At 38.9% G+C, this 13,279-nt stretch overlaps 2 protein-coding genes across 7 annotated transcripts in view; one reads left to right on the top strand and one right to left on the bottom strand.

Moving 5' to 3' along the window:
* Positions 1 to 3,407, top strand: part of kmt2ba (lysine (K)-specific methyltransferase 2Ba) — a 43,632-nt gene extending 40,225 nt beyond the window's left edge. For 5 of the 6 annotated variants that reach the window (XM_080441988.1, XM_080441989.1, XM_080441991.1 and 2 more), the window contains one exon: positions 733 to 3,407. In XM_080441988.1, the coding sequence (XP_080298114.1) occupies positions 733 to 1,008 (276 nt within the window). In that variant the 3' untranslated portion in view covers positions 1,009 to 3,407. The remainder of the gene's footprint in view (positions 1 to 732) is intronic. The other variant, XM_080441992.1, reaches the window with a different exon arrangement.
* A 3,324-nt stretch (positions 3,408 to 6,731) lies between these two features.
* LOC308095521 (small ribosomal subunit protein eS19) lies at positions 6,732 to 10,961 on the bottom strand (the record flags this gene model as incomplete). The annotated part of the gene is made up of 5 exons (XM_080442578.1): positions 6,732 to 6,761; positions 8,131 to 8,185; positions 9,584 to 9,767; positions 10,303 to 10,403; positions 10,891 to 10,961. 5 exons carry the CDS (start codon positions 10,959 to 10,961, stop codon positions 6,732 to 6,734), a joined length of 441 nt encoding a protein of 146 aa, XP_080298704.1.
* Between the last annotated feature and the right edge of the window lie 2,318 nt (positions 10,962 to 13,279).

The raw sequence follows: 13,279 nt of genomic DNA, 5'->3' as shown, positions 1-13,279 counted from the left end.
AGTACGGTAATTGAAAGGCAGAGAGTTGACAAAGGTTTGCTTTTTTGCCTTGAATATAATAAAAGGCAGACAAAATTATGATGTCTGTTTTGCATAACTCCACTAACTCAAGGACCCCTAAATTAATATGTATTTGACTGCGGCCCCCCATCTGAAAAATATTTTGTGGCAGGGATTGACATACAAGATTTGTTGTTATATTGTTTCAAGAATTCCAAAATGTTCAACTATTTTCAAGATTATTTTGGAAATATCAGATCTACACGCTCACAGCTCATGACATGTTGTGAGCTTGTAGATCGTCTATTTTCAAATAGCCAATGTACTGTATATATGATTACAGTTGTTAAATAGAGGTTAAATAGATTTTTTATTATATTTAAAAATAATTCTGGGGATCCCCTGGAAACCTCTCAAGGACCACTGGGGTCACCTTTTTTTTTTTTTTAATAAAAACGCATATATTCTTTTCCCTGCATATTTAAAAATGTTTCGCAACTTTATCAAGAATTTTTGCAAATTCCTGCAATTTCACCACATTAATTCCGTCGCAATATCCTCTTATCTGCTTAAGCAGGCATCACAAATACTTGGCATTTGTACAGCATGTTCATGATATGCAAATAATTATCTATTTCAATAAAAAAAGTGCTAAAAATATGTATATAACTGGACATGAAAGTCAAACAAATGATTCTCACTGAATACTGCTGTTCTCACTGCATCAATCAGGGCATTGGCTGCTATATGTTCCGCATCGACGACTTTGAGGTGGTGGACGCCACATTGCACGGCAACGCGGCACGCTTCATCAACCACTCGTGCGAGCCCAACTGCTACTCTCGGGTCATCAGCGTGGACGGCCACAAGCACATCGTCATCCTTGCCCTGAGGAAGGTCTACAGGGGCGAGGAGCTCACCTACGACTACAAGTTCCCCATCGAGGATGCGAGCAACAAGCTGCACTGCAACTGCAGCACCAGGCGGTGCCGCCGCTTCCTCAACTAGGACATAACGCACGACCACGACAGCCATCTTGTTTGAATTACTTGAATATGTGAGATTAACGGAGGCGGGAAGGTGCGACATGCTGGTAGGTAAGCCGCTGCACTTGAACCAGTCAGTGCGTTATCCTTGTACACTCCGCATATAAACGGGAACTCACTCGGAGGCAAGGATGTTTAGGTATACCTTTAGTTCCAGATGAAACGGTTCTCCGCGGAAATGTTTTCTACTGAACATTATTAAATATTTTAAAAGAAACATTCTCACTGAGTGCTATCCGATTTGTTTTGAGTAGAACATCGTCTCATAGCCATAAGAGTGGGGTCCCAAGGTGGGAAATCGTCACCAATTTTGATGACGGGTGACCAACTTTGATGCAGATTTACATTCACATTCTGTTCTTAAAATCTGTTTGATTTGTGAAAGTGTGAGAATGGCTGAAGAATTTGTTCATTTACCAGACCTCGTTGCCTGGAGAACAAGAGGCTATTTTTAAATTCTGGTGCAATCGCTGATACTCCCTGAAGAAAATGGTCTGTTAGACTGGCTGCACGATGGCATACTTTCCCCCCCCCCCCCCGCCCTGTTCTTTCGTTGAATTCCATAGAGTAACTATCCTCAGTCACACAAACCAAATAGGAGCCATATGACGAGGCTTGGTATGAAAGATTATTAATGTGATTCAGTGGCTGTAACTACCGGGATGTTGGCCTGCGAGGAGCTGCATGCTATCCAGTGATCCTGCAGTATTTTTGGACATTTATTTTGTCACAGGCCATCTCCTTTGACTCATTGCTTTTCAATCTTAATGAATGTCCTCGGCTGGAACTGGGGGGCCATCGTCACCTGCCTCTATACCCTGACGATGGTTAGTACTCACTGCAAGTGGCTGAAACGCCTAACTGCAGTTATTTCTCACTCTGCTCTGTTTTAAAGAGGGAAAATTCTTAGCACATGTGTCTGTATATAGGTTATATAATAGAATGGGATGAGACTGATTCTTGCACCTTAATCTCTCGTGTTCATCTCTGCTGACATCAGCTGTACATAGTAAACAAACAAAGTGAGACTGCTTTTTTCTTCAGAACAAAGTGCAACACGCTGGACTCAAGCCCACCTCTTGTACAAGTTTTAGTGCAGCTATGTTTCTTCCGTTTCCCCACATTTTGGAAGTTAAGTCAAGTGAGCAGGGAGTTTCATTCTTGTCTGTCGTATTTTGTTTTGATTATATGGAGATGCCGTTCACACACAAAAGTTCTATTTCATTTAGGGTTTTAAAAGTTTGCTTAATGGAAGTTGCCCCCATCCCTTCCGTCTTTCCCTGTCACTCAGTCGTAATGTCTTGATTTTAGTTGAAACAGCGGAGAGATGCTGTGAACAAAATGTTTTTATCCCACTAGTTATGCAATTGTTTTGTTAATGTTTTTTTTTAAAGGTCTATAAGGGAGGGATGTCTGCAGGCTGTAAAAAGATAATATAGTAATGTTACACGGCTTATTGCTCCCTTTTAAATCTTTTTCAGGATTTGTATTTTTGTACACTGAAATAATAAATGCTATTCAACATGCTTGTGGAAGTTATAACTTGCTTTGTTTGGTAGTGAAACTCGAAGTGATTTAATGCCTCCCAAATTAGTTTTCCTTGCCTTTCCTTTCTACTTTGTTCATGTTATTGTTACTTCCACCTTTGACCACTATATCTGTTGTCTCATGGGTGTACTACCTCAGTGGCAAAACAACATAGAATATTATATGAAACGAGACAACGTTTGAAGAGTTTTTTTTGTGACACTAAATGTCCATTTAAGTTTGACATGAAGTCCTTTGCTCGATGTTTCACATTAAGAACCTTATTATTTTCTAAGCACAGTTTCTCATAGTCAAAACCTACATTCATCAATCGATTTTAATTTCACAACACCAACCATTTTGTGAGATGAGGTGCTAGCCTGTTAGGATAGCCGATGGCATCTGTCATATTTTCGCCAGCAATCGGTTTGGAAGAACAGGGATCACATTTTCTGTAAAATAATCACATCATGGATAGCTTAATTTTGGAACGAAACTCTTTAACATGGCTTCTGTTTTTGCAAACGCAGCTGGCAGATGCATGTAACAAGTACAAGACCCAGCCTCTGATATTTTCACTGGAGGGGTTTGGCGTGGTCGTCTGAATCTGGAATGCAGTGTACAGTATGTTATTGATATGGAATTGTTTTATTTAAATTGAGTTTGTAATTTCTTGTGACATGCGTTGCATTGTTACTTTATTGGCTGATGAAACCTTTTGTCTGTATATAGTTGTATACAAAATTTCTAAACCTGTTGAAACTTTTTACTACACATTTTTATTTATGTTATGTTTTTGTTTTTTTTTGCCCAATAAAACTCTTTACATGTTAAGATGGTTAAATTGCATTCATAATTTAGGTTTGCTTTACTGCAACTCAGAGAAATGCCCTTCATTTACACTAAGGACATTTACTGCCTTGCTTGGGCATTCTTAGATGAAAAAGGAAGAAAAGGATCTAATAAAGACACATCTATTCATGCAAACTATTGTATGAGGTCACAAAATGCCAATATTGCTGTAAAAAAAAGTATATTCATATACACTAAGTGCATGTCAAGAGTGTAGATCGCTTCATCCAACTAGTATGATTTTAACACTGAGCATGGGACAATGTGAGGCATGAGAACAAAATGTTATGTAATATATAATTCAAGGACCACTTCACCCATTTTCATAAATTTGGTCCTCACTAATACTAAGAAACCTGCCTACCTGTGACATCATCGGTAGGCAGGTTTGATCATTTCAAACTATTTGTATTAATGCAAGAACAATGGCTTCTATTTCGGCATGCTAACTTTCCAAGATGACTCGTAAGGCTGTAGTTTCTATTAGCTTGGAATCCCCATCGATTATGTCATTTGCCCAGCAATTAGATACAGAGTGAGTAGATGGAAATTGTGCCATCTTATAATGAGCGTTAGTGAGGACCAATTATACGAAGATGAGGTTGAAAATGTGAAGACTGAAGATTTAATGCAAATACCACAGTAGACAGACACGTGAGGTGTTCTGTCATTTAAACCAGGGTATGCCTAAATTTGATTGGACTGATGAGGCCTGTTCACTCATTCAGCTGTATACTTTGATACTTGAACCAAGGTTCAGTGCTGCACACAAAACCTCAGGAAGCTGATGATGTTTTCAGAGGAAACCTTGTCAGTGCTGCTGTGCCCCACGTTTTAGAACTGGTCTCCCAAGGCGAGTTATGAACCGAGTCGAGGACTCGAGGCCATCATGTGCTCTCATTGGCTTCACAACGTAGGTGTAAACTAATGCTCTACAGTCTGAAATGAGGAGCCAGCATTTGACATCCATGAAATTTTACTTTAGTCCATTACTGTTTTTTTTTCAAGGTACAAGTGGTTTATGCTAAACAGGCTATATTGTTGCAAAATGTAAAACGGATGAATGCATTGCACACTAGATGGTTGTCTTAGGTCAGGTTAATTCCCTTATAAGCTAAGGGACAAAGGTTACTCTCGCATTAAGTTGTGTTCATGGAAACCCAAGCCCAGACAAGTCAAAGAGTAGTATGCCATTTTAAAGTGAAGAAGTAAAAAGCGGAAAACCTTATCTATGTTACAAGTAAAGCAAAAATAAACCCTGACATGCACCTTCTTCAAGGGATAATCTGTACTGGGAGAAAGCCCAGTCTAAGGACCACAATGGAAACAAGCCCTCAGGGCTTTTTGTGTGGTGGTGTTGGTGCTGTTCTGGAACAGGCTGTCTCTTGATGGACTCTTGATAAACCTTCCTTGACACCCTCACAACCTGGCCTCAAGTCAAGACCTGTGTCCCAAATTCACAATGCAGCAAGCATATTCAAACAGTCTAAAACCAGTGGTGCGCAAACCTTTTCATGTCAAGGACCCCCGAATTAATATGTACGGTATTTGGCTGCGGATTATTCCTGTTATAATTAGGATTGCTCGTTCAAAACAGAAACCCCAATAGACTAGGCTACTACATAACATTCACATGCATGGGGAGACATACTGAAAGCTGCATCTGAAAGTGGTGGCTTAAGGACCTGTGTTGTCTTGTTCTTGAAATATCGGTATTGAACATGCAATTCCATAGGAAAATATAATAGGAGATGATTTGCTGGGGAGTTTAAGAAGAAGAAGATAAACCTGCATGTAATAAACATGTAGGATAAGTTACATCCTCGGCCAACCAATTTCACAGTTGCATCATTTGAAAAATAGGTGCTAGGATGATTTAAAGCCCCCCTACCATGATCATTTCAAACTAATTATAATGTATCCCCTCTCATTCTGTATAAAAGATATTACTATCACTCCTATAATACAGTATCAAATCACAGGTTGAATATACAAAAACGTTAAATTACTTCTGTATGAATGTAGCCCTATTAGAATGTGTTTTAGGAATGCACTCTACTTGCAATATTTTTGAGACGGGCTTTACATTTGTTTGGCATTTACAGTAGTTGATATTCTTAACCAGACTGACTTAACAATGAGTGAGCAGGTGGGATATTCAGTCCTGTTCAAGTAGCCTACTGCACTTCAAAGGAGCATGGCTATGCATGGCCACTTGCGGATATCGAATGTGTGACCTTCTCATTGTTTCACTACCTCTAACCAAATGAAAAGAACTCTTGACCTTTCACTTGCCCCAGCCATATCCAGCCTGAGCTAGTCATAAGCCTGATCAATAGCTGAGCTACAAGCGCACAACGTGGCGTATTTTCACTATTTTTGCACAACGCGTTGGCGTTGTCCGACAATGTATAAAATAATGCTTAAGTGGTTAAACAATTTGATATATATTAAAAATAATAATAAAAAGAAAAAGTTATCAAGTTAATTGACATCCACGTGATGAACTCGGACACACACTTGCACATTTACATTATTATATAAACTATATAAAATGATACTTTGTACTTCAACATCAGATAATAGTTTATTTGATCCTCTCTCTATTGTGCATCTTTCCTTCACATCTCATAAAATCACATTTGTACTGTTTTATATACAGTCAATGGTTTGGACAATGACTCAAACAGCTGTAATCAAGACCTTAAATGGGGTATTGTAAAAATGAATAAAGTGACTGAAATGCAACCACCAAAGCATGCTTTTGTCTTCATTCCATTTTCATTACTAGAAATCAAAACAATGAGTCACAGTGAATGTGTTTACGGTGTTACCTTTTCTTGTACTAAAGCAATAAACATGATGCTTTAATTAAACTATGAGAAAGCTACCCTCATATCTGCAGGAGGGATTCCAGATGTCCATGTTGTAGAATTATTGTGAAGCTGTTATACGCTTGAAATTCTAAATTAATTTAGAGTGCATCAACTCGGAAACAAACCCAAAGTACAGAATGTTGAATGTATTCTGTTTGAAGGAGATACATATTGAGTCTGATGGAGTTTTAGGGAGTTATTTTTGTTTCATGCTTAAAGTATTTAGATACTATTTTGTCTTTGAGTAGGTGGAACTGTGGCACTTGTGATGCAAGACACATTTCTCAGCAATCAGACAAAGTATAATCAGACAAATATTATTATGGTGGGAGAGTTATAAAAGCCAGGCAGATTTGAGTGTATAAGTAATAAGGCATAGCAGGAACACAAGTCCAATGTTTTCTTTGCATGCTGTCCTCATGCATAAACTTCACTGCGCCTTCTTACTTGCTGCAGCAACCTGTACACAAATACAATATATACACACGCAACAGACAACAGAGAGAGAAAGAAATAGAAAAAGTGATTAGCAAATGTTGAAAGCATTGACCAATCAAATGAAGGGCTTGCTACATTTGATAAAATCCTCAGTGTTATGGACCGTTCACACCAAGCATGATAACTATAGCGCTAACTATAAATATGTAATTTTCAAAATCATTCTAATTGAAGTAGATGGCAGTCCACACCACGACTATAACGACATGGATAGTTGTGAACAATATCGTTTGGATCACTTTCAAAATGTCATGAACAATAGAAACACTGACAGCCAATGCCTAGGTGGTATTTACCTCAGGTAGCCTATAACTATCTCGGCTCCTTATAATTAATAATCAAGAGTCTTGAAATTATATATTTAGAACCAGCACCACGGAGGCGGAGATCTCGCTCTCGCTCTCTCTGCCTCCATGTGTGTCCGAAGATTCTGACTTTCAAATGTACATATTTTTTGTTTTGATTGTATTGCTGTATTGTTGTATTATGCTTTCTGCTTTGGCAATGTAAACGTATGTTTTCTCATGCCAATAAAGCCCTTTGAATTGAAATTGAATTGTGTGCTCAGACACAGTTGCAGACTGTGCAGCGTGTGTTTGTGCCACTGTTTACAGAAGGTTATCGTTCATACTCTGACTCTGTCTCAGAGTTAAATTAACACAGGATTTTACTGTGCACCATACATTAAACACTGGCACTGTAGTTTTTTTGGTTTTGTTAAGAATGTATTGGCTAGGTAAGGATCCGACCAACTTAGCTACATTTTCCATCTACTTATTTCAGTTTAAACTTTTTGTTAACCATCGTTGCCTGAGGTGTCCATGCAGGTGTGCAAATGGTTTACACCAAGGTGCACTTAAGGTGTAGGTAAACGGTGGGATGTATTTATTTGTTGTTATTTTCCTTCTAGCTGGACAAAACAGACTGTATTAAAGAAAGGTTTTATGAACCCGTACTGCTAAGACTGAAAGCTATTCTCATCAATCTATAGATCTTTTGTAAATACACAGTATGCAATTGGATATATTCCCTTTGTTGGGACCAGTGGGAGCACTACACTATAACTCTTAAGTTTGGTCTAGTTGGGGAAGGCAGGTTATGGGCTAGGGCAGAAATGACAAGCAATGGGGCAACATAAAGCCTCCAACTTGAAATCAACCTATGGACTAATGCTATGTTGTGTTTATAAATACTTTACTGCTCGCTGATAACCTGATAGTAAGGGTTAAATCTGTATCTTCAAACAAATTTGACACTTGCAGTTATAACAACCAGATAAACCACAGAAACGTGTTACTGTCCTGTGATGTTGTTAACCAGCAACAACTCACCTGTCCAGCAATTCTATCCAGATCCCTTTGGCCTTGTGAGGTGAGTCTTCGTCCACTGGAAATACAAATGAACAATGTATTCAATGTGCATACAGTAACATGTCTAGTATTACAGTGGCCTACTTGTCAAAAAAATAATGCATTGTTTAAAAATGGGGTACAGACTGTAAGTAAGAAGTACTCATATTTTTTCAATTCGTACTAATATTACTGTCAGGTCCTGTAATAATAATAATACATCCAATTTATATAGCACTTTTCTCTGTACTCAAAGTCACTTTACAAAACAAAAACAACTTCATAAGAAAATAACTAGTCAAAAGGCTTAAAACTAAGCAAACAAAATCATTCAAATTAAAAGGCAAAAAAGGGGATTAGAATTAGGTGTTTACCTTTTAATAACTGGTTATCATTAAACCAGTTTTGCAATGATCAGTTCTGATACGTTACATGTGATATGAATTCCTTCATGCCATTTCCAAATAAATCAGACCACCCTAAATGTTCACTTCTCCCCCTTAGTGTGTTCGCTTTACTGTCTTCTAGTTTCTGCCCAAATTGATTGATTGGTTGATTGATTGACAACAAGATAAGCCGACACAGGACATCTGTGTCATCCCTTCCCTACACCATTGGTTCTCAAAGTGGGGTCCGGGGACCCCCAGGGGTACTTGAGGGTGTTCCAGGGGGTACCCAGAAAAAATCTAGTAGATCTGCTATTTTTGAAAAATCTTGAAAATTTGTGCAAATCTTTGAATATATATTTTTTAAAGCGAACACTTGTAACTCAAATCTTTGCTTCTGGGGGTCCCTGGAACAAAATATTTTTAGATGGGGTCCGCGGCCAAATACATATCATTTTGGGGGTCCTTTGCATGAAATCGTTTGAGAACCACTGCCCTACACAACACCCTGGGCCACACGTAAAGCATCCTAGACTCTTCTTCTCTCTCCTGGCTCTCAAAGCTGAGGACTGACCCTCCCCCTCACTGTCAGTACTGCAGACTCGCCTCATTTTTTGTTGCAGTCTGAAAACTCATCTATTCAGACTGTACCTCACTCCTCAGCATTCCTCATTCCTTGTATCAATTCTTATTTGAAATGACGAAACCTGCCTACTAATTATGTCAGTGGTAGAAAGGTTTCTGAACTGTCCACGGTCCTCCTCTGAGAGACAGAGTGAGCAAACAGAAATGGTGGCATATTTTAATGAGCATTTAGTGAGGGACCAATTATATGAAGATATGTTGAAAATGGGTGAAGTGGTGCTTTGCAATTGCAAGGCAAAACCTGAAATACCATTATAATATTTGAGAATCCAATCTATTTCAAGTAATCTGAATGCGTACCTATCAATTCCCTTTAAGGAAATTCATTTTAATTGGCAGTTTGATTTTAAGGTAAATAACTATTATCATAGTTACTAATGTCTGATTATTTCCATCCCTCTCACCCGTTCGGGTCTTTTTCCACCATCTTGAGGGCCTCAAGAGCCTGGAGAACCTTCCGTGCCACATTCCTGGAGCCAATGCTAAAGTGGGCGGGCCGTACACCATTCCTCTGGCGCCCGCCATAGATCTTGATCATGGAGCCTGCCCCCACGCCTCCTCGCAAGTACAGATGACGGGCTGTGGATGCTAGTACATACAAAAATCATATAATATAAAGCGTAAGTATACTCCTTAGTACAGCGGTGTTGCTTGCCGAAAATAACTTACTTTCAGTTCTTGTGTAAATCAGTTATTGTCTGCAAGCGACAGCGTCTGCTTTCGGAACAGCAGTCTATATAGTAGACATCTCACCTTAGTAGTACAAAGATTCAAGCAAAAACATGTGATCTACTTGTGTTAACTGACAGGTAAGTGATTGCTTTTATTCAGCCAACACAGAGTATAGGCTAAATTTTTTATATGGACTCAATGAGATTTGAATCCTTGATCTACTGACAAAGTTCAGACCCATAATGTATGTGCCGTGTTGCCATGAATAAATCTGTGTAGGCAACTACTATAACAAGGGTGGGCTACATTTTAATAATGAACGGATAAGTGTTTCGCTTCAGGAGTCAAACAGATAGTCAAACACACAGTTGTTGATTCATATTGTTTGGTATAACGTATGGTCACTGTATGGGCCCTGTAGGCCACCCTTCTAGATGAGCATCACACATACCTACTCTGGTGTAGAACCAGTTATCATCACAGGGGGCCAACTCCTTATGTTTGGCAAGCTTCACAATGTCCATCCATTCCGGAACCTTTAGTTTGCCAGACCTGGCAAGACCAGATGAGATATCAGAAATCAAATCACATCCACAATCTGCACTATACTGTATACAATCAACTCTGTTGTTTAATATATCTAGTATGTTTAGTGGTAAATGAATAGGCCCTTCCTGTATAGGATGAATCAATAATCTGTCTCAAAAGTTACCCAATACAGTATATTATATGATGAACAACAGGGTTCATGGAAATACACTTCCCATAGTCAGTTAAATCAGGCAAGGAAAACTGTGTCCTATAATAATTTAATGAATTTAAAATGACTATCTATAAGCATACCACTACAAAACTGTAAAATGACTTAATCTTGCATAAAGTTAAAGGCCTGTGTGTAGGTAGGCTATTTGCATAACAATCCCTGCAGGCTGCACGTGCACGTGCATTGACGTATACATATGTGTCCAGTCAGTAGACGGACACGCGCTAAATAAAGTGCAAGTCATTCACGTGACGGACGGCTCGAGGCGGCTCTTACTTTTTGAGGAATGCCGACAGAGCTCTGACAAACTGCTGCTGGTTGACGTCTTTCACCGTCACACCTGGCATCTGCAACAACACACACATCACCATGGAAACCCAGCCAGGTGAGATATGATTACAAACAAAACGAGCAATTAACCAATTTTTTTTTACATAGAAAATATAAAAATATATAAAAAAAACTAAAATATCTCAAAATATGTTCCATAGATCCCCAGAGGCAAAGATTTTAGTTACAAATGTTCACATTAAAAAAATAAATATAGGCTATATTCAAAGATTTGCACAGATTTTCGTGATTTTTCTAAAATAGCAGATATACAAGCTTATAGCGTGGCACTCGGTGCCACACTATGAGCTTGTAGATCTGCTATTTTTGAATAGGCCAAAGGAATCTTAAAATGCCACACAGCTGCGTTCCAACTCCACAAACTAGATTTGATGAGCGCAACTCCCCTACTGCGCAGTCTTAAAGGGATAGTTCACTTCACCCCCCCAAAAAGAGAGACTTATTTTCTATTAGCTCTGGTCCTCCATAGCATCTTTGAGTCTCCCACCGAAGACTCCGCCGGCCATCAAATTATTGCCTTTAGGAATGTGACAAAAACAAAGAAATCTCCATGAATTGAAGGCTCCATATGGGGCGAGTAATCAATAGGAGAAAAAAAAGTCATTTGGGGGGTGAACTGTCTGTCTGTATCCCTTTAAGAAATAGGATATTTTAGCTAGACTCACTGGATATCAAAGAAGAGTCAAGAGAAGACCATTCATAGCATTTATTTTTCAATAACAACAAAGACCTACTTTAAATACGTGTGTTGGAGTTTGTTTCTGTTCAGTTAATGGGGAAATGCTGCGGTACTGTCTGGTTAGCCTGCTGGGTGATGCTCCGACTGAAAGGATGCTGCTGGTGCTGCTGCTGCTTGCAGTGGTGGAAAAAGTACTCACATGTTTTTTTTACTTAAGTAAAAGTATCACTGCTGCAATGTAGAAAATATTCTGTTTCGAGTAAAAAAGTCCGGAATAAAAAAATGTTATTTGAGTGAAAGTACAAAAGTATTATTTGGCATCAAAATGTAGGCCTACTTAAAGTACCAAAAGTAAAAAGAACTAAAATGTTTGAAAATAGCAGATATACAAGCTCACAATGCCACCGTGATGCCACAAGTTGTGAGCTTGTAGATCGGCTATTTTCAAATTGCCTATATGCATAGGGCTAAAGTAAAGTGGTTAATGTATTTATAATGTCATAATTTATATCTGCAAAGTAACTGGTAACTAAAATGTTCAAATAATTGTAGTGGAGTAAACGTATATTTGCCTCTGAGACGTAAAAGTACTGAAAATTGGAAATACTCCAGTCCAGTAAAGTAAAAAAAAAACAACCTCAAAATTGTACTTAAGTGCAGTACTTGAGTACATGTACTTACTACTACTTAGTTACTTTACACCACTGATTAGATGGACGGACACATTGGACAGGGACAGACAGCATTGCAACCAAACTCAAATCTTGAATAATCTTCCACATGGGCGTATAATTGCTTTTACACGCTATTCCCCCCCCCCCCCCCGTTTTAATCACGCCCTATGTGTCTATTCACGTCGAGTGATGGTGCGTGGCCGTGGCCGTGGCCGTGGCGTGCTGCTGTGACGTCACATGGAAGAGTTGTACCGCATTTTGTGTGGAGTGAGCCATTCCAGCTGTGCACCAGCAGAGGGCGCGCTTGTGGCAGCTATTAACTCCGATCCCTGTCCATTTTCCTCTGGTCTTTCCAGGAGCCAGTCCTTCAGTTCCTTGACAGTGTTGCCATGTCGGCTTATTATAAGCGACTTTGGGCTTCTTTTTCTGTAAAGTTGCTTGTAAAAATTGGTAGTTGCGGGTTGTGTTTTTTGGGGCTTTTTTTTTCTAATGTGTAGCCTACTTGCTTATTTAGGCTTGCTTCCATTTTTTTCCCCATTATTTAAACCAGTGGTTCTGAAATATTTTCATGAAAATGTTTTGTGCCAGGGAACATTTGTGTTGTTAGAATGTTTCAAAAAAAATATTCCAAATATCCCCCATTTTATTGGTAGAGTTTTTGAAAGTAGCAGATCTACCAGCTAGACTATTTTCAAATAGCCGTTTTAAAGTGCTCATTGTGGTCTGGCTTGTTTTCCTAGACCTGGTTGCTTATTTCTCTCACAAAATATGGCAACACTAGAGTCAGTCAGTCCATGAACTCTAGTAGGCTACAGTGGCCCCCCCAGGCAACGAGAATGCACCTTGGCAGAAAACAGTGGACGATTGGTAAGCACTGTCTTGAACTAATTTCTTCTTTCATCATTTTAAAGATGCATTTTTTGGTGCTTTTATGCCTTTATTTGACAGGACAGTAGGCTTA

The sequence above is a fragment of the Gymnoscopelus braueri genome (genome assembly GCF_963280865.1).
Source record: "Gymnoscopelus braueri genome assembly, chromosome: 11".
In the NCBI taxonomy this organism is placed as follows: Eukaryota; Metazoa; Chordata; class Actinopteri; order Myctophiformes; family Myctophidae; genus Gymnoscopelus; species Gymnoscopelus braueri.
This window is presented reverse-complemented; position numbering and strand designations above follow the sequence as displayed.